At 33.5% G+C, this 26,984-nt stretch overlaps 2 protein-coding genes across 2 annotated transcripts in view; one reads left to right on the top strand and one right to left on the bottom strand.

Moving 5' to 3' along the window:
• LOC117120904 (spectrin beta chain, non-erythrocytic 1-like) overlaps positions 1–15,529 on the bottom strand; it is a 68,928-nt gene extending 53,399 nt beyond the window's left edge. Inside the window, exons 1-2 of the mRNA XM_033265999.1 lie at positions 15,369–15,529; positions 4,526–4,639 (exon numbers count right to left, since the gene is read on the bottom strand). Coding sequence (XP_033121890.1) covers positions 4,526–4,622 — 97 coding nt within the window. The 5' untranslated portion in view covers positions 4,623–4,639; positions 15,369–15,529. The remainder of the gene's footprint in view (positions 1–4,525; positions 4,640–15,368) is intronic.
• A 3,859-nt stretch (positions 15,530–19,388) lies between these two features.
• Positions 19,389–26,517, top strand: LOC117120905 (deleted in malignant brain tumors 1 protein-like). The gene is made up of 9 exons (XM_033266001.1): positions 19,389–19,537; positions 21,426–21,455; positions 22,266–22,613; positions 22,735–22,860; positions 23,685–24,035; positions 24,229–24,273; positions 24,869–25,041; positions 25,529–25,923; positions 26,460–26,517. Exons 1-9 carry the CDS (start codon positions 19,483–19,485, stop codon positions 26,515–26,517), a joined length of 1,581 nt encoding a protein of 526 aa, XP_033121892.1. The 5' UTR covers positions 19,389–19,482.
• Positions 26,518–26,984: the final 467 nt, after the last annotated feature.

Here is a 26,984-nt window from a genome sequence, read left to right on the forward strand (position 1 = left end):
CACGTGTACTGCTTAAAACATTCATTGTTCTGACAGATTTTTATATGATGTAATTTTAAAAACTAGTGCAAGTTGTCTACGGATGAGCGATTCTAAAAATCTCAAGATTGGGGATGGATGGATGGATTTATTTGGGGCAAACACCAAGGATAACCAAGTCTGAAGGAAACATGGGTCCGTCTAGTGGTGATTGGCCAGTACACCAAGACACAATCCTCTACTCTTTTCCAAATAATGTAGTGCGTTCTTTAACAATAACGTACATGGGCCATAATGAACACAGGACCAACGGCTTAAACATCTCATCCAAAAAAATGGTGTGCTACAGTATTGTAACTTGTATTTTCAGCCCTCTAGCTGAAATAAAAGAACAGTGATGGGAATTTGAACGAGGAGAGGACCAAGAGATTTCTACAATTCATCACAAACACAGTGGCTACTACCAGTTAAGCCAACTGAGCTAAGCTGCAGCTCTCATGGTTTACACTTACTGTAGTACACTTTTTTCTTTTCATAAGAACCAGAAAAATTTTACACAAGCTCAGTGTTCTTGTTTTTTGGACCGATTCATGCTCAAAATATTTTTATTCTGTTCTTATTTTTTTACACACTTTTAAAACATAGAAAATCATTATTGTAAAGCATTTAATTACTGACTGTATCATAGAGGGTATTACATAGTCACACCTACTGCAAATAACATACAGATAAGATTTGTTGGCTTTTTTATTTAAAAAAATAAAATAAAAACATCATTTGACAATTTAAGTCAGCCTCAATTTGTTCTTAATTTTTAAGCAATTTCAGCCTCAGTGTTCTTATAAAATGTTTTCTTATAGAAAAAAAAAAAGGGTAGCACAGTTGGCATCTGTCCTATATTTTGTTTCCTTTGATGTTCTTTATCGTTAAATCTGGTGTAGTTTTTTTGTGTGTTTCCCCCTCCTGAGAGGCATAGAAACTATGTTATCGTTTGGCAGTTAACCCTGTAGGAGCAAGTAACTCTGAGGAAGTCCATGATGGGTATTACTACCACACAGTACTGGGCGCCCTATTAGAGATCAAAACTCAAACAAATTGTGTTAGAAAATCGAACATGCGTCATAAAAACGCAGCACATGTTTGATATGGATGCCTTTTTTACTGTCTTTTGAAGGACCTTTGAAGGTACAATGAGGATTGCATTTCATTGACGTTCTCAGAGACCGAGAGTTTGACTTTTTGGTTTTACCACTGATCCTAAATATATAATTCCATTCTTCTGTTTAATTTGTCCAGTTCTTCCCGGCTTAGCTTGCTTGTTTGGTGCATTGTTTTGCCTGTTCTTGACTAATTTCTGAATAATTATTTTTAATTATTATTATTACTTAAGGTTAATTTAAAATAATTAAGATCAGTCCAAGAGCCTAATTACAGGCCTTGGCCTCCTTGGGTCCAGGGCACTTGTTTGTAGGCCTACTAGTGTAGTATTTAAGTGAACAAGTGAATAAAGTGTCTAAAGTCTACAAGTGTCTAAAGATAGCTTTAAATACCTGAAAGTCTGAAACCAAAATACAATATTTAAGGCAATAGACAACCGCTGGGAGCCTATTTTCTTTACTGTGTTGTTAAGGCAAATTTCTTCTTTCTTGTAATGTGCTCCTGACAGGAAATTGCAAAAATAATGTTGAATGTTGAGCTCCCATGAATAATTATTACAAGGTTCATTGCCATGGATATGCACAATGAAAATGAATTTAATACAAAATGCCAATTGTTCATAGAAACCTGAATGTGAATCATATACAATGAGCAACCGTTCAAGAATGCTAAATGGTGGTGTGATATTTAATCCATTGATATTTGAGTTATTTTTTAGCTAAGTATTAGGAAGCTTACTTGCTAATAATCGACTATACTATGGATGAAAAATGAGGTCAGTGAGTTTAACCGAATGATGTTCTGATTGCTTGACTGATTTACCTCAGAAATATAAATATGAACTCTTCAGACAATCCTTCCGAGAGCATAGTGGCCATATAAAAATTAATATTATGAGCATCGCTTCCCTTAAGGATAAAAAGCCTGGAATTTTTAATACCGAAGAACAGTCCATTTTAAAACCATTTGACGCCTCTCTTTCACCATTAACATGAAGCCCTGCTAATAGTATTTTGACTTCGGTCTATTAGATGCCTAGTTTAAATTATTAGCATTATTATTAGAGTAGGACAACACTGAATCCAAAACGAGTTCTCACTTCAGGTAAAACTTATGCAGCATACTTTGACCCACTTCCAAGTTTAGTCCAAGACTGGTGAGCATGTTCGAATAACCTCAATTTCAATGCATTGTGCCGATACTTATCACATTTGCGTATATAATCTTATGTTTTTCTTGAGATTAATATGCAATTGCAAGACAAAAATATTTTGTCTTAAGTAAGGTAGGCCTATTTTTAGTTGAAACTGCTGGCTAGCTCTGATTAACAAATAAAATAAAATAGCAAATCAACATAAGCTCAATTTTTTTTTATTTATTGATTATTCAATCAATCATTCTATTATTATAGCGTTAATTTACATTTATTTATCTTTCTATTTCAAGTTATGATTATTTTATTGTACAGGTACCTAAAATGTAAATTTGATATTTTTACCAAATATAAACAGGACAAATATTTTAATCAAAATGCTTTGCCATTCACTTTTATGGACATAATTCAGAGCTAGCAATAGACAACAATCTGTTATTGTGGCCAATTATCCACCTCAATGATGTCGAATAGAATGCAGTGATGCTACTCAGTAGCTTAGGTGATACACATCTAATCAATATAGCCCAAGAGATTTTACACGTTGTCAATATCTCTAAACCACCACTCATTCAGACTGCGAGAGCTGGTTATGTGCTTTATTATGCTACCAAATCAATCCAGCGAAAAAAATTAGTTACACCACAGAACATTGTACAGCAGGTAACCCTAAGGTACATCATGCAATGATCATTATGCACTATTACTTCAGAAGAATGGCTTGTAGATTTAGTTCATAATGTCAGTATTTCTAGATTCAGTACAAGGATGCAGACTGATCCAAAACAATTTCGGTACTGTATATTTATTGTCCATAAAAATTCAGCCTGAGGAAAAAGTAATTTTCTAACCTTAGTATTATTATTACAATGGTAATTTTTGTATCAAATAGAAAACATTAAAGTTTTACAATGAAAGAGCCAATTTACTATTGTTTGAATACAATAACTATTAATTGTATGACTTGCAATTTATTTTTTTAAATTACTTTTATTATTAAAAATATTATCATGGTATACTGGAAGGAATTCATTTTAAATTATTTTATAAAGTTGATACATATACTGTAGTTACAGTTAATTAAAAAAAATACAAGATGCCACAATAATAGGTTAGCATTTTATCCTTTATATATGTTTACTCATAAGCTGGTACTGTACATAGCACCCGCAGTTCTAACTTGAGGTCGTACTGCTATAATATCGATACACCCCGCAGCGCTTCCATAAGGATTCAGTCACCATAGCAAACAGATCTGTGTGCTTACCTTGTCACACTCTTAATGGAATTGCAATGGCAATAGTAATTTATAATGCAAAATTGAAATTACAATATGGAAAGTATAGCACATGACTCAAGGAACTTCAACCATTAACGTCAGATATTTATCATATTTGAAAAATAATAATCTGCTTCTAAGTTAAAAGATGTGTTCTTCATTATTGAAAAATCTGAGGTCATAGTTCATTATTGTCTTCAGCTTCCCAAGCTAATGTAACACATCCAGCGACTTGTACACAAAAATATTTCCAAAGGGAAAATAACACACAACAATTGATAAACATTCAAGGAAACATGCATGAGTCAACAGAGAAACGCACTAGCATAACAGGCAACACATGTTCATGCTTCCTTTACGAGTGTTGATGCTTTGCAGTGTGTGTGTCCACAGCTCATTGACTGGCAATGGATTTGGCAATGTATCAACATTTTAGCTGATTAGTAGGATGTGTTCTATTAATCATTTTTCAGAGCATATTTCTAAGCAGAAGGTATTTTAGTGGAGATCTTTGTTGACATTGAGATCTGTACTACTGTAGTGAGGTTCACAGACTCTTTGTTATACCCTACAGCGATTACGTTCGCTTTTGTGTCCCAGCCCACTCACTCAAATTTACTGTTATTTGTATACTGTACCAACAACAATTTTTTGGTGAATAAAGAATAAATCTTAGACGAAGCTTTTAATAGACAAAATTGTTTCAATTGCTTAGTTTGATATATTAGCTATTTGAAAAGTTGAAAAGATCAGTCAATAGGAAAGAGTGTTCCTATAGTGGTAACTGAGTTAAAGAACAATTATTATTATTATTTGTTACACCACACTTTTTATTAGAGATTTACTATACAGTACAGTAAGTAGTTTATGCAGATTGACAATAAATATGTTAGAAATGTTTCCTTAAATAAGAGGATAAATGATACTATTTTCCTTTCCTCTGGTTAAGTTCTCACCTGCAAGAGCTTTAATCCTGGAGCGCTCAAAGAGCTTTGCCCCTCCTTCATCATTATAATCCACATCTGAATTCCGGTAGTCAGCCTCGACAGACATTCTGCCTTTTCTTTAATCTAAAAAAAAAATATAAAGCGATATTGTTTTTTAATCGGCTACATTTTCTTGTTTTCTTTTCTTATTGTTGCCCTTCTTTAACTATTTATTTCCTTTATCTGGAAAGGAAGTAGACTTCCAATACAATTTTTTTTTTCCCTATAAAAACATATGTACACTTTTTTTAATATTAAAAAATCAGTACAATTTTGCCCAGGCTCAGTGTTCTTATATTTTGGCCAAGTTCAGGCTCAAAATGTTCTTATTTTGTTCTATTTTACATGATTTTCAAACAGAGAAAATTGTTATTGTACAGCAGTATAAACTGTACTGGAATGTACGTAAAAGTGGACCCTGAAATAATGGCGCCTAAAAAATAGGCCCAGACAAAAGGCCCCAGTAAATTTGGCCCCCAATGATAGTACGGTAAGTACAGTACACCGACTGTAGGCCTACTGTTTTATATAGTCACAGCTACACATAAAGTAGATATTTTTTGGTTTTCTAGTTATTTTTTTATAAAAATCTTCATTTTACCTTTTACCTTAGCCTCAATTTGTTCTTAATTTTTAGGCGATTTCAGCCTTAGTGTACTTATAAAATGTGTTCTTATAAAAAAATAAGGGTAGTATTTCAACTATAAAAATTTGGTCATAGTTGTTCTTTCTAAAAGCTTCTCTTTCCATGTCTTGAAGTACATCTAGATTTTAATACCAATTTGTGCTAAGAAATATACTACCAATAATGATATTGATTAGATAGATGTCAGATATTTTAAGCATGACTTAAAATAAAAATGTATAAAACATTGACAATCTTGGAGCAGTATTAAACATAAAAAAAAAAACAGGTTATGGAATCCTGATGCCAATCATGGGGAACTTAAAATAAATGATTGCACTACAGAATTCCAGATGGAAGAAACTGATAAAACTCTAAATCGATTGTACAAATTAGGACTATTATTCCAACAATACTACAGTATCTCTTTGGTTACATCTTCTTCTATCACATCAGCTTCATGCAGTGTTAGACCTCCATAAAAAAAAAAGCCAAAAATGTTCTATACAATACCCCAATAACAATGCATAAAGAACGCTTAAATGACTCTGAAAAAAACCTACTATTTGCTTTTTAAGAGATAGTTGTTTAAAAAACAAAATACAGTCCATGTTAACTGTATCTCTGTACGTATAATACCTAATTTAAAATTCTACAAAATTCAATTTTGTCTATCAGAGAAAGTGTTCAAACTTGTAGTGTTTGATTGAGCATAAAATAATTTAAATGTTCACAGAACCTTCCAATTACTATTGTTGTACAATAGTTTAGCTTTGAATTGTGTTAACAATCATGCAGCCAGTGTGAAGGAATGCATTAATTGGTCTTAGCTTGAAAATATTGTTTTTAAGTGTATGAATGTTACGTTCTTTCCAAGAATGTAAAAATGCATTCATGAAAACCTGGCCTTTAGGCCAAGCAAAATGAAAAAAACAAGAACCAACATGTTTCACCCAAAAAGCTTAGACGAGTTTTGAAGATGTTTTGCAATAGGCCAACCAAAACATTTATGCTTAAAAACACTCTCCTCATCAACTCTACACAACCATACACTATTTAAACATTTTTTTTTACAAAAAATATTCTAGCTTTCTACAGTAGTCACTTTTCTGTTAATATTTATACAATATTTATACAATAAACATTTATGAGCACTTAATAATTACAGAACTTTATTTTCCCCCTTCCCCACCAGAAGGTGAAAACATTGCTTCTGTGTGTACAATATATATTTAGTATACCATACAAAAGCAGTAATATAAATCACAGAATATGAGTAAAGGAGAATCAAGTTTCATTTCTCATAGGAATACAGTAGTTTAAATGATTCAAGAGAGCAATGGTTCAATGTACAGTAGATCTCTAATTTCAAGGGGTATGTTCTAATGGAGAGATTTGGAGTATATATTTTTATTAGACTTTACAGAAATGTTTCAGATTCAGACTCCATAAATTCTTGATACCATGGCAACCGTAATGTGTTTATGAATTAGAATCAGAGCTGTAGCTTTAGTTTTAAACTAGAAGTGGGTGGCTAGTAGACATATTAAGGGTGGGTAGCTGATAACATTAGTGAACTCTATAAATAACAATGCATTTTAAGGATGAGCAAGATAAAGGTAGGTGGAAGGACAACAAAATAGCTCTAGACTGGGTGGAAAACTTTAAGGAAGTGTGCCTTCACCCACCTCTACCCACTGTAACTACATCCCTGAGAGTATATTTTTTTTGTGATACTTCACAATATTTTATATAGCAAAGCAATGGCTACTGGTAAACCAGCAATTTACAGCCAACAGCTAACCAATCAATAATACCATTTGCTTGCTCTGGGTTAGCATACTAATTACAAAGTGGAATATCCAGGGATGATTCTATTATTATAATGTACAAGGCAAGTATTATGCTAGGCCTATTGTCTCCTCTTGAATTTGCAACACAACAGACAGCTCAGCATGATGGTGCTCAAGCATTCTTTATGAAGGCCACACATACATGTTTCCATACATTCTCTATGTAGTTATAAAGGTCATACACATTTTTGTATACACTATACAATGTCTGAATACAGTAGACAGACTAGTACGGTGGTAGTGGTATAAATATATAAGGTATAAAGTGTCATAACAAGGGAACTTGTCTAATTTTGTTGATAATTAGATATTTACATATTTAATATAATGTTGTTCATCACAAAGTTTTAAATTCTATCTGCCAAAATAAAAAAAAAATATAATGCCTTATTATAACCACAAAAAATACTGAATGGCCTACTTAAAATGGTCCATTATGGTTAATTTCTTTACTTCCAATAATTCACTAATAATTCACAAATAATAGGAAAAAAGTGTCATTGATACTAAATTTAACTATGAATTTGCTTAAATTGACACCAACAAAACACATCATATTAAAATTATGCAATGAATACTTTAATGTTCACTGGAGAAAATTTTAAGATAGTGATTAAGTTTTAATTAAGTGATAATTAAATGTGTCTGTTCGGGGTCATCCAATTTCACAGGAGTACAAACTAGATAGAAGGATCAATATAGGGTCTGTATAGAAAAATTTAAAGTATATGGTCTTAAAGCGACAGCAATCACCATTAAGGCCAATAAAAAAAATATGCTTTCTAGCATCACCACCCCCACCTGAATTTTCGAGCAAAAATAAATTTGTTATGTATTATTCTAGGAGGGCAAAGGGGGAGGGGTGTCAAATAAAATACCATGTTTGGTATTGTCTTGATAATAAACATGTGAACTTTTAATTTTCTCATTCTAATTTTCAAATACTAATGATATTAACATACGACGTAGGCAATCAAAATGCTAATTCATAGTCAGTCTTTGTGCTTATTATCCTATTCAGTCCACATAATTCCATGACAGATACTAAAATGGACCATAGCACTGGGGTAAATTTTTACTCCTCTGAAAGGTCAAATGGGTTCTTTACAGTGCATGCGAGCCAAGTGTGAACAAAAAACCTCTCACTTTAAGTCATTATCCAAAGAGACTTATTTCTACCAAACCCTGGGCGGGGATTACTTTGAACCATGGATGACGGAAAGCATGCTCGGACCGGCACCCAGGTTGAGGCTGTAAGTAGTTAGGGGCACCCCTGACATACCACTCAGTCATTTGACTTGCCCAATATACAACTGTTCAGTAATGTAAAATTTCCAACGAACAAATGTGTAGAATTACTACATTCAACCAAATCATGCAAGTGTTTCCTATATAATGCATGATAAACAACTTAGTAATGAATCTCTTCAACAATAAACGTGTTTGGCAATTGATGTAATTTGATTGGTCAATGTAATAGCATGTAAACAGTGAACACCTACACAAATGCAAGTGAAGCTTGAGAAATTAATTCTCTTAAGTGGTCTATGAATGGGTATATACCTACAGTACATAGCACAGACTTGTGTACATTTGGATGTTCACAAGGTCTGATGTTGGATAAAACAAAATTATAAAATTCAATACTTGCATTGTTATGTATTAGATATAATCTATGTTTTCATTTTACAATAGTTCAGTATATGATATTAACTGACAAAACACTTTATTAGTGACAACTTATGAAACTATAAGTGGATTTACAATCAGTCTCAAATGCATTTTTGTAAAAGGACCAACCAGGGATGTGTTTGTCCTAGATGGCAGAGAATGGGAGTTAGGCCAAAAATACTAGACTGTGAAAGATAACAGGAATGAATGGCACGTATAGTACCTCTCATAAAATACAACAAACTGTGATGATACATTGAAATATTAAAAGTCTGTTTTTAATCTTCTACCTTTAGATCTTAAAAAGGCTAATGATCTCACAACTGATACATTCACCAAGTCAAAATGATGTGTATGAATTTTTTGCACTTATTTGCTCTTCAGTAAAACCACAGAAATCAGCTGCAGGGAAAAAATTCTATACAGTATTATAGTAGTAGTAAGACTAAAACTCATTCATAACATAGTTCCAAAAACCACTTACTATGCTTGTATGGTGTGCAGTCTGGTTATTGGACAATTTAAACCACACACAAGATAATAAACTGTAGTTACTGTAGTACCACAAATGAAGGTTGTTAGCTCTCACCAATTGTAATGGTTTGCACACCTTTATATTGTACACAATAGAAAAAGCCTCACGATTAAACAAACTGAATTGGTAATACATAATAATCAAGACAATCTACATAAGAAATTTATGTTCAGGGCTAAATAAGCAGCTAATAAAACTCAAGACATATGAAATGAAAGGGTAATAATACTACTTGTTAAAATGGGCACAACTAACTAGGTTTAATAATAAGCTTTTAATTAACTATAAATGTTTATTCACTTCTACCATTTTCTATCGGTGTCATAAAGTATGATACTAAAGTTTTATGACAGTAATAAAGGTTCTTGAATCTGTCTATAGACTATCAAAAAATTATAAGGTTTATTTCTTCATAAGTTTACAATAGTATTAGAAGATAATTAAAATTTTGATGGTATTTGAAGCCACTCAAGGTAAGGGGTTTACTTATTTAAAAGAAACTGGTTTACAAGAGATTTAAATTGAGAGACTTAAAAAACAGAAACAAAACAGTATGAAGGCAATGAGTTCCAAAGAGAAACAGAATGACAGATGAACGATAGTTCGGATAGTTAAACAGTAGAAACAGTTATCACTTGATTCATGATACAAAATTGAGACTCTTCGAGCTAATTATTTGAACATGCAAGCATAATAGTCTAGCAACTCACAGCATGAATCTTAACAAGACCAACAATATTTACTCCCACCCAACAAATCCTACCTCAATTCGGAAAGCTAACTGTTACCGCTGTGCCATATCCAAACGCTTTGCCTAATGTTTCCTACAGGAACACTAACATAACATATTAATATCAATTAGGAAATCCGTAAGACGCCATCAAGGAAGGAAATCCAGGCTATTGGAACACAAAGCAACTCTAATTTGTTTTCATTGGCCCGCTAAAAACATTATTCAAAGGAACCATGCAGCAGAATGATATTATGGAGATCATTTTGTAAATTATAATAAATTATGGTACAGTATGGTAAGCCATTTCAATAAGAAATAATTGAAATGCTCCTTTAATCACTAACAGTATGTTACTACAAATCCCTCCTTTGGGACACGACTTAAGGAGACACTTTTGTATTTAGGGACATTCTATTAAGGGGACACAATTTTTGGTAAGGAAGGTGTCTCCTTGGCCTTAATAGAAACTCTAACATCAAAACTTTCATATAGCATCCACGTATAAAAATAAATAAACACTTAAATTTGGTGTGATCATTAAAACAGAAGTTGGGGCAGTTTTTTTTTGTTTTTGTTTTTGTTTTTTTTTTTTTTGGCAGGCCAAGGTCTAGGCTCACCTTGGTCTTTTTTGCCCAGCCAGGGCTAGACCTAGGCCTCCTCAGTCAAATCCTAGGTCTCTAGGCTTAAGGCTAGTCAGACTAGGGTCTAGCAGGCTAGGAATGAAACATCTGCCAATTAAAGCCTAGGTCGTAACCTATTATTTGTCTGATAGTACATTATTATTATTATCATAATTTAAAACATTGTTTAATCTAAAAAGAACCAAACTACCTACTATACTGCGAATCAAATAGGCTGTGACTTCTGTTAACAAGCACATTTGAGGGAAGCGATTTTTTTTTCTACAGGTACGTTGAGGCCAAGAAAAAAAAAATTCTTGTGACATTGTCCAAGTTTTGGAAAAATTAAAAAAATGGGTAGGTTGGTAGGAAAAGCTTTTATTTTTTTAATAAAAAAATTTTTTTTTTTAACCAATAACATTTTTATGCCTAAAAGTAGAAAATACAACAAAGATCATTTTAAAATCTATATTGAAGAGCAAAACGATCGCATAAAACACATCGCCTACAATCGCAAGATAGGCCCATCCTAGCATTTTAGCTTATTAAAAAATATTTTTTGTTATAGTCAAAAAGAAAAAAAAAATAAAATAAAATGCCGACCCTCAATTTCGAACAATTTGGGTCAGTTGGGCGTGGCTAATACAATAATTTTTTTTATTTAGCCTTAGCCTATTGCAAGGTCCCTAAGGTACAGTAGTTAAGCCAATCACTACACAAGCTACGTGCAGAAAAAAAAAACACACTTGTAATGTTGGTGGTGTACTTCACATCTTGTTCCTGGTGTTAAAGATGAAAAAAAAAACATGATCGCTTATCATCGATTATCGGCATTTTTTAGTCGATTTTCTCACTTTTTTTTCGGAAAAAAATAGAGGCAGCTAGAAATTCAATGTTGGGCGGTGATGCTAAACAAGTATTTTTTTTTTTGGCCTAATCATTTTTATATTGGGCCTAATCTACCTTGAGTATTAATTTAATAATAATATTTATTTGGAAATCGCTTTTGAAACAGCAGCACCGAACACTTTGACGGTGCATATATACACAAGAAATATAAAACAACATATCAATCAATCAAAAGGCAGGCCTAGACTTAGTACAATGTAAAGAAAAGGAAATACCAAAAAAAAAAAAAAAAAAAAACCCATTGAAATAATTAAATAAATGTACACTCTATGATTTCAGTAGGTTAAGGGCTACAGTAGGGCCTATGTAGCTAGAATTATTAGGCCCCTTACTGCTCGCATGAGCTGTCCAAAATTTGAAACATTTTCATTATACCGTAGTACATTCTGCTACAATAGCCAAGCCATACATTTCGTCAGTCTCTTTACGGTTCCGTCACTGGCAAAAATTAGACTTAGCACATAACAAGTCCCTGGTACAAGCTTCTTCTCTTTACTGACTGTACATTTAAAGGGACTTGGTGTAAAACATTTGAATCTGCCACTGTTATCAAAGGTGTATTAAATTAAAGCCAATACAGTTAGTAACAGAAGCAGTGATATCACTCACAGGAAGTAATCAATTGGATAAGGAAATATTATTAGTCTCGATCACTGGTATTCAGGTGTTGAAAGTGTACAATTGCATATCAATACTCATCTTAAAATACGAATAGAAACCATCAGAATATAAAAAGGATTGCCAATTGAAAATGAATATGTTTGCAATTTAAATAGTTTTTATTGGTAAGACCTTGTTCCACAGAAAATTTTATTTATAAGTACTTCCCAATCCATGGAAATTGGAAAGATTTAATACCAATCAAAGAGAATTAACATTTGGTGCTCCGTACGGAATACTCCTAGTCAGTACTGTACCTGTATGAAAATCGATTAGATAATTTACATGATGTTTACATACATTAGTATTGCTTAGGTACAGTGACCTCATGCTGTAAGTTCTGAGAAAAAAAACTGAGGGGTTTAGCTCAAACTTTAATGAATTATTTGAGCAGACTTCGCAAAATGTGGTGACCTCCCAAGCCTTGCTGCAAGTTTACTGAACTTGATTGTGAATTAACCTTTGCAAAATCTGAAATTAGAATAGGAATCTAGGCAAGTATTCACGAAAGACTCTGCACTTGACACTACTGTCCGGCAGTCTCATCAGCACTAGACGTTCCCTGGCCCCCAGATTAATGGTCTTTTTTGATTAGCATTTCACTTCCCTAATATAAAATCATGTTTTATTACTGCTGCAAAGCTTAGTGTAAGGATTCTGGCAACCATAAAACCAAGCAATGTGAAGCAGAATAAATTCACAACAAACAATTGTTTAATAAGTATATTTGCACAAGTAATAACCTTTGGATCATACAGAATAGCAAGGTTGGGTCTTACTGTCTAGTACTGTAAGCCACATGATTGGATGTAAGCAAATGCCTTGAATGCCCCAGGCTATAATTTTCTAGACAAATTGATGTAGTAAATAATGTTGATTATTATTTGGAACTGGACAGATTAAATGCAAAATTATTTTGGGGAGAGAACAAAGAATTGGAAAGTGCAAGATCTCACCTCAAATCTGGCATTTATAGGGCTATTGTACTGTATGGCAAAACTTGTGTTTTTTTATTACAAAATACATATCTCAAATGTTGGTAGTAAAACATAAATAAGTATGTTGTTAGACAGTGTAGTACTCTAGATTAGCATTTAAAAGCAATTCTGCTTTGGTACCAATTATTAAATGGTATAATTTATTAACCGCCTTGCATTAAGTAAAATACAAATTAAACATTGACGTATAGCCAGTTCACTTAAATGAATCCTCAAATGAGTGCACAAATACAACAGGGAATTTCTTATAGAATTTAAAGCTTTTTTTTTTCTTTTGTAACAATTAGAGTTACACCAGAGTAGCAGTAGGCCTATTAATGAATTACAGTAATTACTGATGAGTCTCTAATATTGTTTAAATTATAAAACTGCTCATTTAATTACGGAGTGACATGGAATTAAAAATAAACCCGTGTCTGTGAGCTGATAACATCCAGAGACTTACGATTACGTCGATTGTGGTGTACCGTAAAACCAATGCACTTACATTATCATATAGCATAATATCTCGATTTCACAACTGAACAACTAACAAAATACAATATTTCCACACAAAATTGATGGTGAATTGGGGTATAAAACATTTCCATTGGCCCTGATTCTAATTTGATACATTCAAAGTTATGAAATTTTCATGGAACCAGGGAATGGAATGAAATCATTTGGTTGTGAATTGCCTACTGTGTAACATCCGTAGTGCAACCATTTCTCTTTGACAAGTGAATCTATCGTTCCTCAAAAATATGGGGATGGACTCCACACCCTACAGTAGGTTCCAGCCATGGTATCTGTTGAGTAACATGCAAGCAATTTGGAATGTCATCTCCTGTATTGTAGGTTCAGTAGGCCTATCGTACCTCTAGCCACAACAAAATTATTAATTTATTGTACAGTATATTGTGTGCCTGTCTATAGCAGGTAGGGTAGGTCCTTATTTATACAGCAATCTGTGTTGGCATAGACTAGAGAGACCTACTTAATTACTAAATAGCGCACTCTCCAGCCCAACCCTCCCCATTTACAATACACAACCCTGGAGCAGATTGCTATTTAGGCGGGCTTACAGGTAACACTTACCCGGCTTTAATCGTGAATTCACTACTACAGTACTGGTCTATGATCATAGACCATTTGCTACACCGCAGTCTAACCAGTTAGCCATCTTAAATTTTAAAGCCTACTCGAAGGAGGCTTAAAACGGTCTTAAATCGTTTTCATCATGGCATTCTGCTGATTAATTCAACAGTACAATGGCAAGACCTAGGCCTAGATCGTCAAAATCAGAGAATCGAATATTTCGCACACTTCTCTGCAGCCTCTGTAAAAATGTCTATGTTTATTTACGTTAATTTTGATACATTTGCGTGCATCGAGCACACATTACGTTGCCCTCAATCAATCATACGTTACCAGGGAGTACTTGTTTGCGTTTTAATACTCAAAGCAGTCTTAGGGAAGACGGTTTTATAGCAATGGTCTTAGAAGAATGATTTTAGTAAGACTGTCTAAGGGATAAAGCCGGGTTTATTCGATGAGTTAAGACAATTTTATAACAATCCGCCTTAGGCAAAACTAAACAGAAAAGTCTTTTTTTTTTATTTTACTGACGATCTAATTTTCCTGGGAGTGCCTTTAATTTAACTAAATAGGCCTAGTAATTGTGAGTGCGTTTCGACATTTATTGGTCAATAATTTCTTTTATAACATAAATTTAAAATATCGACTTCTAAATATTACAATTTGAAACCAAGAAAAACGAGTACAGGTACTGCGTTCATTTCGCAAGGTAAGCTAATGCCTAATCAGTGATGTGCAACATCATGGTCAAAACAAGTCGATCACTGATGTAGGCTGCATGGGGTCATGATGGCGAATCCACAAACTCAGTTCATCTAAAAATAGGAGCTTTTCAAGGAAATGTGCAACGTACTCACTACTTTATATTTCCAAATAAATGCACAAATTGTTTTTTTCAAGCCAGCAATCCTAAAAAATAACCGTGACAACGAGCATCATAGGAGAGAAATCTTCACATTTACTGCAAACATCACAGAAGAGAATACTCGAAAGACCAAGCCCACTAATCATAAACACAGAGGAGCGATCTCAGAAAACCATAGGATGATGACCAACGCTTTGCTTAGAAACGCTCGTGAATTCATAAATTCAGAAAAGATCCTACATAAAAACAATTTGACAACATACTCACCGTTCAGCTCACACTAAATACCAGCTATTTTTCCACCGCTTATTTTTGCATAAGTTTAATTTTACATCTAAAAACGATTAATTTCCATTTAGACATGAAAAATTCAAACCAAGGATAAGCCTAGCTACACTTCAACCGGGCCTAATAACTTCTTTAAAGCAATATCCGTCCGCAAAAACAAATAACCCCCACTAAGGTGAGTGTGATTCCATCGCGAGGTGGCGGTATTGTGGGAATTTTTAGGACGCCATCTTTACGAAGAAGGTACTGTATTATTTACTCATGGCTGCCATCATAATCGCAACAAAATATACAAATCTATATTTTAACACTAGCTAGCTATAAACTGGTAAAATTGCTTTTTTTAAAAAGAACCCCGAAGTAATAATAGTAATACAGACTTTTACGTACGTCAAGACTGTCCCTTATACATTATGCAAATCAAGTGGCGCGCTAAACCACGCCCATGTATACCATTTTTGGAATGTATTGTATTTGTTTTAGTTTGTATTTGATGCATAAGTATCATTATTATCGTTATTGCTATGAATGTACAATTTGTTTATTTTGTATTATATTAATAGATAAAAGTTGATTTGTTTAAAAGACGTTGATTTTTTTAAAAGACGTCCTTTTTCTCTTCAGGCACCTTATCATATTTGACCTCTACTGCTCGACAAATTGAAAACTTCTTTGCTTACAAAATTTAATTGGGTTAATTTTTCACTTCGCCTTTGATAATGTTTTTGAATTGGCACGTTATAAATTTATGCATATTATTATTATTATTATTATTATTATTATATTATTATTGTTATTATTATTATTATTATTATTATTATTATTATTATTATTATTATTATTATTATTATTCATTTTTATACAAGTAAGATACAAAATGATTGACGGATGGATGATGATGGAATGATTGGTTGATTGATTATTATCATTATCATCGTCGTCATCGTTATTTCATTTCCTTTATTTAGTCCAATCCAAAGAACAATACAAATGACAAACACAACAGAGAAACACTCAATTCTCCCGGCGGCGGACAGGATTGCCAAAAATGTGAACTCAATCACTGTAGTGGCTCTCCGATTAGCATAAAATAGTCAAGTGAAAAAAATCATTAAAATATAGGCATATATCTGTCTCTTATATAAATATATAAGCCTATATATATTATATCTACAAAAAATAATTATCATCACTATCATCAATCAATCATTACCAATCATATTTAAATGTAGGCTCATACTCCTGGCTCTCCATTTTTCTATGATATTGATATCCATAATGAATAAACGCACTGACATCTCCAATATTTTCCATTACGCAGTTGATACATTTGTTTTCATTTCACCATAAATTTTAATCGCTTTTTATGTAGGCTTACTTATAGAGATTACGGTTTTTCCTTTCTTTTTCTCTGTAATGATATGCATATTTTCACATATTTTATGAATTTTAAAAGGTTTTTCTTTAGGCCTACATTTTTTTTGTTGCACTTCTCATTGAGAACAGTGCCCCTGTTACAAAAAGAGAGACACTAAAGTTATTATATTATCATAATATCATCGTCATCATTTATCATCATATCATCATCGTCGTTGTCGTTCTTGTTGTTTTGTTGTTGTTGATAATAATGATTAGCCCTTATCTTAAAAGCTGCTTGATTACGTTTTAATGCGTTCGATAGAGGGCAGTAGACCCAATATTGCAAAAGAAATTAAATGACTTACGAACATGTAACCATAGGTCCATCATCTAACCATGGAGGTACCTCCATGATCTAACACACACCGTGTGTGGCCCCAGAGAGTAAAATTAGTCGGGTAAACTAAATTAGAATCATTTTGTAAGGCAGAGACAGTTGACCCGAGAGTACCATTTTCGGGCACCTTGAGGGTTTTTTTTTTTAACTTCAGCCCTCCATGTTGGAGACTAAGGTGGGTGCGGCCCGTCTGTCGGGAAACGATGGACCTCTCGGAAAATTCTGACGCAAAGTAGGAGGAAAAATTGTTTTGATATGTTGCAAAACTGACATAGGCCTATTTGGCGAAAAACTCGGGAACAGTTTATGAAATTCAGATTTTTGAATATTTAAAAACTTGGGGAGAAGCTAGAAAAAAGTGTGGTCACGCCCCTTTTTCCCCAGTTTTTAAATTATTCAAAAACCTGTATAGCATTAACCGTTCCAGAGTTTTTCGTCAAATATGCTTTTTGTTTCTTAAAAAAATCAGTTTTACAACATATCAAAAATACTTTTTCTTCCGGAGCCTAACTTTAATTTCCTGGTAAATTACACAAGGTGTTGGTTTATACAAAAATCAAACTATACCCAGTAAAAGAATATTGTAATATAAAACAATAAGAAATAAGATAATTCTGTCTGGATAAATGGTAAATGTGGTCTATTTTATGTAAAAATATAGACTTCTCTTTCTCTGTGTTAAATGTTCATAACTCCTTGTATGTCGAATGATCATCCCTTAATAAGTTTATATGCTATGGCCTACAGTATATGCAGTAAAAATGAAACCTGTCACACCAACCAACATAATACAGTTTTCTGTTTAGCGGTAGCTCATTTGTAGGAGTTTTTTTTTTTTTTTTTTTTTTTTTTTTTTTTTTTTTTTTTTTTTTGTTATTTTGTGAGATGTTAGTTCGTAATTTTTCCGTGTAAGTTATGAATGTTATGTATAATTCCTGAATTGTTTGGCCTTTTTTGTCACTTATCAATTGTTGCAGTTCAAAAATTAAGATTCAGATTCAGATTTATTTTGTCCTTGTGGAAAATCATTAGGAAAAAATCGCATACAATAAAATACAAAAGTACATAGTAATAACAAAAAAGAGCAAAAAAATACTAAACATGCAATGTCAGTTATTGAATTTATTATGCCTGAAACGTTAATAACATAATTACGTTTTTCATAGCTTAATGATAGGGTTTGATGCCATATCATAAATCACTTAGGTTAATGTTGTTTATCATAGGTAAAGCAATATAAGATAATTGACGAGAAAAATGGCATGTGTTGAACTGACTCAGTAATTAAATTACTAATCATTTAACCATAGATAACCGTTTAACTTCCGAATATATTTAAGTAGATACTTTCTCGAATGTCTTGTTTCCAATACTATATTCGCATACTATCTTCCACAGATTCCAGATAACGGGAATTTCCCAAATTATTAGTAAATTGTCACGTCTCTTCATAAATTATTACGATCCATGATTGACATTTGGATTTGAGAATTCAAATGGTCACTTACGTAAAGAAGAAAAAAACCGGTTAAGGTTAAAGTTTACTAAAATATTGATGATTACGTAAAGAGAAAAACAGAAATGAAACCCAAAAGTTTTTGGGGGTATATATATACTGTCTCTTATACACATCTAGATGTGTATAAGAGACAGCCCCAATATGTGACAAGGGGGATGGTTATCAAAATTATCAGGCGACAGCACTGCCAACACCACACCATCATCATCATTATCATCATCATTTTGAACTGGCAGTAAAAACTGAACTGCATCAAAATTTACATGGATAAAAAAGGAAAATAGTGAAAACAAAATAGATAAACAATACAGATTAACAACAATATAAAAACAAAAAACACATTAAACCATAACATCAGAAAAATACTCCATCCACCAAATAGCTGGAAACACTTGCAATTATTTATCATTTGAGTTTAACAGTCTACGATTCGCAGGGAATCAATGGTTGAGGTTCTGAAGTGCCTAATTCCTTCCAAACTTACAGTTTGGGTATCACCACCAACGCTACAGTTTTAAAATACAAAGAGTAGGCCTAAAATGATGTCAGTTTTTATATTTAATAACCAGCTAAAATAACTGCCTGATATCAAAACAGGTTCTTATTCACGTAGACGCGATAAAACAAATATACGGAACGTCTCGAGTATTATTAACATAGATTACATTGAACTGCATCTGGGTGCGAACTAAAGAGAAATAACATATGGTTATTCTCATGCCACAAATGTATATATAACTGGGCCTAAAATAGAAGTTAGCAGTCACCGTGAAGCCGTGAACATACAGTAGAACGGCATAAACGACTTCTTTTTAACAATGAAGGAAGAATGTACTTGGTTTCTATGGCTTTATTGCCTGTGTTTTACAACAGGTAGGTGTTGCTGTTTATACATTTGATTTACCTTTAAAACACGTTACATTCAAAGTATTTATTATATATAAACTACTTCTACAAAGTGGCGCCACCAGGAGGTCTCAAGTTTGGTGCCCGGCACCTCTTCCCGTTTATATTTTTGGTTCAAACATAAAAATTAGTAGTAGTATTTTAATGGAAATAAGTGGCAAAGTAGTTAGTTATAGCATCGATAGTATTGCACTCTTTTTAAAGTTTAATGAATGTAATATTTTTATTCAGCAACCCCCACCCTCACCCAATTTTAAGATCCTGGATACGCCACTGAGAAATTAAAAGCGAAACAATGTTATTGTTTGTATTGTTTATATGCCTGTTGTTTCTGTAACCAATCAAGTTCTCATTCCGATTTTCAATGTGAATGTTGGAAAAAAAAAACAAAAAAAAAACAAAAAAAAACAAAAAAAACTATTTTGTATAAAATCCTTATAAAATATAATTCTTAGTATTCCCATCATACCTCCAATGATTCTTTCGTATATTATTTTTTTTAACGAATTATATTACTTTTATTGTTATTTTCTTGTATTCGAAGTTTTGAAGTATGGTAATATGAATTGCTTTCTTAAAATGTCATCAATTTAATCAATTAGTGCTGAGGTTATACAATTTGTAACCATATTTTGTGAATTAGACTAAAACTTACGATTCCACTAACACTAAATTAGACCTAATTTGTTTTATAACTTATTTTTTTTCAATCAACATACCGGTAATTGATATTGAACATCATCGTGTTTAATATTTGATACAGATATGTAATTTAAATATGCTTAGCATACAATGCTAAACTAAGCGTGTTGGATAGTGGTAAACTATTCGTGAAAATAAAACCGAATTCGGATTCAAATTTTCTACATAGGCCTAACTGCAAGGCATTCGAGTTTCCCCCAAGTTCTTATTCAACAGTTTTATCTCTTTTTATTTCTTTAAATATGTAACACCCTCGGCCCCTAAATTGTTTAAAATATTTCTAAAATGGGAATATAAAGAAATCTATATTCAAATATAGCTGGGCTATCACAGCGTCGTACGACCGCCGCACGACGAATCCACCTCTGCTTCCGGTGAGCAATAGACGACGTAACGCCGTCTGCTGATTGTCAGTGGCAGTCTGAACGGATCCTCATTTAAAAAGCGGTCCGTAGGTTCCGCGCCGTCGCGTCCGTTTTTCGTCGCGTTGCCGTCGCGCGCAATGAGTACCCGGCTTGAGAATGCAATTTCCGGCCATCTAGAGGTGCCATAATCAGGGCCACCGAGAGAGGGAAGGGGAAGATCCCTGGGCCCGGGGAAGATCCCCGGGGCCGTAGCTTACCAGGGGCCCCATAGAAATTGCAGGTAACATTGTTTTCAAAAATATTAATTGCTATCATGGGCCCTCAATCTTGGTATGGCTTCCCTAATAATGGGCCCCCTCCAGATTGACAGGGTCCCCTCAAAAACAAAATTTTGCGCTTTCGGCTTTTTTGAGCTTCGCGCTTGTAACTGGGGGCCCACACCAACCCTTCCACCTGTCACAGTATTTCCTCTTGGTGGCTCTGGCCATAATCACAAATGTTCTTACCTCAGCCCCAACTATAATGGGGAAAAGGGGGTATAGTTCCTCCATCTGTGAAAGTACTCCTCGGGCCCCCTCTAACAGTTTTATCTCTTTTTATTTTTTTAAATATGTTTTACTAAGTGTATTGTCATTGCTCGTTTTCTTTACATTTTTGCTAAGTTTTTACTAATTCCATTGGTACACTGTTTATTAAATGTATTGATAATAAATCGATTTTAGACCTTTTAAATATTTTCCATAGGTTTTGTGATAAATCAAAATTGCTATATTTTATTATATTTTCAGCATATTGGACACCATCGTATACAACAGCAGGTATGAGCTAGAATTAATTGAAGTATTATATTAAATGGCGAATTTGCGAAATGGTGCTGCCATGGGGTTTTTAGAAACTTAACACTACTCAGCTACTGCTACTAGAATGATTGCTATTGCTACTGTTACTACTACGGTACTGCTATGACTACTACTACATTGCTGCTACTGCTACTGCTTCTGCTAATAATGTAGCTACTGCTGCTGCTAGTTTTGCCACTGCTACTACTCCTCCTGATGCGGCCAGTGGCGGATTCAAAGCGGGAGGGGGCGGCCGGCCCGACCCCGCCCCTTAAATTGTTCAAAATTTTTAGAAAATGGGAATATAAAGAAAATATATTCAAATTCTAAGTCTGAGAATGCATCTAGAGGTGCCATAATCAGGGCCACCGAGAAGGGGAGGGGGGAAGATCCCCGGGGCCCTACCTTACTAGGGGCCATAGTAATTGCAGGTAACTTTTTTTTTTCAGTTTCCTCTTTTGGTGGCCCTGGCCATAATCACAAATGTTTTTACCTCAGCCCCAACCATGGTGGGAAAAAGGTTGTATAGATCTTCCATCTGTGAAAGTACCTCCCCGGGCCCCCTCTACTACTGTTACTACTGGTGCTACTACGTCTGCGGCTGCTGCCACATCACTACTACCACTACTGTCACCAATTTTACCACTATTTTGTTACTTCAGCCTCAATACAGTGCTCATCCACATCCCATTCCTTGATCCCCATTCCTTTACTAGAATCGCTGAAATATTATATTTCTTAGGAATTGACTCCATTCAAGAGTCCTCTTTGAAATATTATATTTTCTAGGAAGTCAACCTCAAACAATAGAGCGATTCGTTTGCGGTAATGAATCACACGTATTCACATCTCCTGGCTACCCAAGTGGATATGGCAACAACATGGACATCAATTGGACGTTTAGTACTCATCCTGGAAACTTGATCTCTATTGAATTCAACGATTTTGATCTCGAAGACTTCAGCGATTATATTTTTATTAGCAGTGACGGAGAAAAAATTGGGGGTTACACTGGTTCCCGATTGCCGCCAACAACGGTGTCGACAAACAACACACTGTCGGTTGTCTTCAAAAGTGATCATAGTGTATCAGGCAGAGGATTTCAAGCTGAAATATTCGTCTATTCAGAATCCTCAGGTGGGTTGCAAAAAATCTGTTACACACGGTTAATGACAATCAATAAAATTAAGTGTAATATTTTGTATCATCAACATGTTGCCAGTTGGTTTTAGAGAAATGTTTTGTTTTTTCTAAACAGAAGGAATTTGTTCGGACTTTAATGATGGATGGTGTGGCTGGACCCACTACAGTAGTTCTAGTCAATGGCGACGTTCTTCTGAGAGAATATCTGGCGTTGATCGAGGCAATCGCTACACTTCATCAGGTTAAATTGCAAATTGTATAATATATATACTCTCAACCAGTGGTGGTACAAGCGGGCATTCCACCACCACTCCTTCCCCTTCCCCGTGAGACAGGCCGGGTCGTCGGTTCAAAAAAAAAATTACAAAAAAAATTGCCTATCCAAATAATGTTATTTTGATCGCCAATCCCTAATATTGTAGTCTAAAAGCATCATCCACACTAAGCCGGGACCCAGCTAGACCGAGGCACTGATCGGCCTCTTGGTTCGCACCCCACACCCAACCCCCCGTCGGACATGTCGGATCCCTTGTCGGCAACTTTCTGGAGCCACCGCTTGACCAATGATGCTCAGTTTTTAGCATATTATTATGTCATGATTTATATTCATGGTTATAATAATGATGATGCTAAAAATATCATAAGATTAATAACAAGTAATATCAGTAATATCAGTAACAATTAAAATGATAACAATGGTGATGAGAATAATATTGAAATAATATAATGGTACATAAGTTAATATAGGGATACGGTAACTACTTTCGTACTTTGATATCCTACTATAATAGTATGAGTGACCTTCAATGATGTAGTCGACGACGGTGACTATAATACAAGACACAAGACAAAATAAAACAAATGATTTTCTTGAAATATAAAAAATACAAGTGACATATAAAATATTTGTGTATATAAAATTTCCACTATAATACTGTAGTTTAAAATAGTAAAACCATCAATAACAATCTTAAAGATGATTATGATGATAAATGTATGATGTACTGAAGAGTGACAGATATTGCTAAAATACAAAATCATATAACGTTTGTTTTACTTTTACAGATGATTATTATATTTACGTTGAATCATCCTACAGCTCTAAATATGGATATCTTGAGAGTCAAACGATACCGCCTACTTGGAATGAAGTTTGTCTTAAATTCTACTATTATATGAGTGGAAATTCAAATCAATACCTATACATCTATAGATATGACTATTATTATACAACCCTGTTCTACGCTTACGACGACTACAGCAACCAATGGAAGTATGCCAGTGTAAATTTTCAAAATAGTTACTATGCTACCCTGAGACTAAGAGGAAGAGCGTATACCTATAATAGTTATTACCCAGAAATGATAGCTGTTGACGATATTTATATCAGTGAAGGAAATTGTTCAAATGATCAGGGTAAGATCTAAATACTCAAATATACCACCCTCACAAAAAACTAGGTAAGCTAAAGAGAACTCTAGTTTATCACAGCTGTATTATAGTAAAGTAATTGAGTGATATGTATAGTCTTATTCTTAAAATTACAGAAAAAGACGGTCCTCAATGCCATAATCAAATTATATATTACTTCTATTTTCTTTTGTTTTAGAAACACCTCCAACGTCATCAAGAACTGATATAGAATCTAAAACTGGTAAGTTTGAATGGTTCTGGTTCTGGTGGGTAAAGCCGACCTCCTAAGGACTCCAAAAGGAGGGGTACAAATAGTGTGGAATGATAGGAGGAAAGGTCCACCACCGCAGCGTCAGACATGAGCAGGTATGCCTTACGGCCTCAGGCTGCATTGGACCTGATATAGGTAGGAAATTCAGAATCACACGAGCATCGACTTTGCAAAAAGAAAAAAATAATAGCCTCCTAATAATAAAGCAAACTTTTGGTAGTGAAATCACGGAGCGTTTAGAGATAGAGTACGGTAAGCGAGGAATTACACCTCCAAGGAAGGAGGCGAGAAAATTAGGCCTAAAAAGAATGAATGGCATGCAAGGAAGGTACGAGTGTGTCAAGAATGGAGTATTAATTAATTAATTTAAACTGGGTACAAAATAGAATAGTATGAGTATAATTTCCATGAGTCCTGTCAATAGAAGAAAAAGCAAGAACAAGAAAAAAGGACAAGAAATAGGATGAGTGTATTGGTTCTGACGTATCTAAATCTAAAAATTTAAAATCTTTGCAGATATTAATATTTTGACGTACTGTGTATCCTATCGTACTCCTTTTTTCAGATGTTGTATGCAGTGATTCTTATATGACCGTTTATTTGGATTCTTCAATTAATATCAACGGTAGTGTGCACTTCCTTGATGCAACATGTACTTCTGCTGGATACGTTTATCGTAATGGCATTCGATGGATTTATCTTTACACTCGATTTGATCAATGCCGAACCTCAATGACGGTAAAATTAAAATTATAATAGGATAAACTAAAAATATATTTAAAAAAAAAATTACGGTACATATTTTTTACGGACGGTTAAACTTATGTTACCTAATACCGGTACCACACAGCTTACAATGTGTTATAACTGTTCGCTACAATTTCTTAATTGTATATAAAATGATTCACCCAATACAATCCTGTATATTAACGAAAGAAACTCCCGTAAGACGCCATTTTCTATATCTTCTTTTATTTATTGTAAATAATTGTATTGTGTAATTTCAATATTTTTTTTTATCAATGTTGCTCTTTATGATTTGCTTGAGATAATTTTAAGGAACATCGATCTGATTTCTATGTTTTCTTTTTTTTTTAATAACTTAGGCCAAATATGAAGTGATAATTGATAATATTTTGTAGACATTAATATTTTACCCCTTGCACAGGAATTATATAATTGATTTCTGTTTTATTAACATTATTACGCCAAATATTATTTTCAGTCAACGTACACTTCGACAACTTACCACAATCAAGTAATCGCATCCGAAAACGGAGTGATTTCTCGAGCAGACGATTTTCGCATTTCCGTTGAGTGTGAGCTTGACAATAGAGGGCGATCATCTGTTAGTTTCAATCCAGAGACCGAAGAACAAAATTTTTTAAATAGACAAAATGGAAATTTTACGTTTACGATGGAGCTGTACACGAGTGACGATTACTCAACTCCCTATTCATATTTGGACTACCCTGTTGAATTAAGCCTTGACAGTAATGTATACGTTGGTGCGAGCGTGCAGACTTTCAGTAACGATATGGTTCTTTTTGTGGATTCTTGTAAGGCGACACCTAATCCAGACCCAGATGCTCATCCAGAGTATCAAATAATCGAAAACAGGTAATGTTTTTATAGCATTTTATTTTATCAGAAATATGCATATTACATTTAGTACTACTATTGAAAATAAAGAGTATGTGTATATTCGTGTTGTTTGCTGACTTACTGTAAGACACTTAGCAAATATAGAATTTTATTTTATTGTACAATACAAAATATATATTATATACAAATAATTTGTATTACACATTTATTTACAGTAAATATATAATATATATATATATATTTGAATTTGATATATATATATATATATATATATATAAGATGTGTACGGAACAGTAGAGAAAATCCGATCAGAATGACATAATAAACTAAGCATCCACTGTATGTATATGTATGTATATATGTATTATAGGCCTATATGTATATATGTATATATATATATATATGTATATATATATAGGCACATTATTTATTATTATATACAGATTGTGTAATGCTATAACCATGGATAAAATAATTTTCTCCATGCTATAACCATCAATAGAAGTATTTAGGGCAACCAATTAAATAATATGTTTTATTCTACATTTCAGAATCGACTTCAAAGAAAATATTTCCAGCGTTTTCTTCAACATTGCTGTTTGCTGTTAGTCTTGTGGTCCTGGCAGTTGGATGCATCTATTGGTTGAGAGGTCGGGCAAATACCAGGAGGAATATGTACCATCAACTGGAAAATAACATGGAAGATTGATTAAAATCTTAGTTCACCGCTTTTATAGTTGCATAGTTGGTTGAGCCAATTACGTAACAATGTCTTTAATTTGAGGCATTGTCTCATGTCACATCGAGTTAACATCGCGTCACATCGAGTTAACATCGCACATGGTTGAATAAATTTTAGATAGCCAGATAGATTAAATAAATATGAAAGTAATTTAATTTCTGATATTTAATAAGTGACTGTATAATTTATGAAGGTTGTGGTTTCTTTTAAATAATTTACTATGTGATTGTACATATTTTCATATGATTTACTAATATTTGGATAATCCATAAAAGCATCGGAAGCTTAGTAATACAATTTAAGAATCTGAGTTAATAGTACGCCGTTGCCAAAA

This window comes from Anneissia japonica, unplaced genomic scaffold (genome assembly GCF_011630105.1).
Source record: "Anneissia japonica isolate Jap-2015-1 unplaced genomic scaffold, ASM1163010v1 scaffold287979_len241728_cov154, whole genome shotgun sequence".
Classification (NCBI taxonomy): domain Eukaryota; kingdom Metazoa; phylum Echinodermata; class Crinoidea; order Comatulida; family Comatulidae; genus Anneissia; species Anneissia japonica.

What these genes read in the sequence shown, in the direction of transcription:
- LOC117120905 (XM_033266001.1), top strand. Translation starts at nt 19,483, where the DNA reads ATGAAGGAAGAATGTACTTGGTTTCTATGGCTTTATTGCCTGTGTTTT. An exon ending in AAATTGTTCAAATGATCAGG is followed by an intron (nt 24,036 to 24,228) that starts GTAAGATCTAAA and finishes CTTTTGTTTTAG; the next exon opens with AAACACCTCCAACGTCATCA. An exon ending in AATGCCGAACCTCAATGACG is followed by an intron (nt 25,042 to 25,528) that starts GTAAAATTAAAA and finishes TATTATTTTCAG; the next exon opens with TCAACGTACACTTCGACAAC.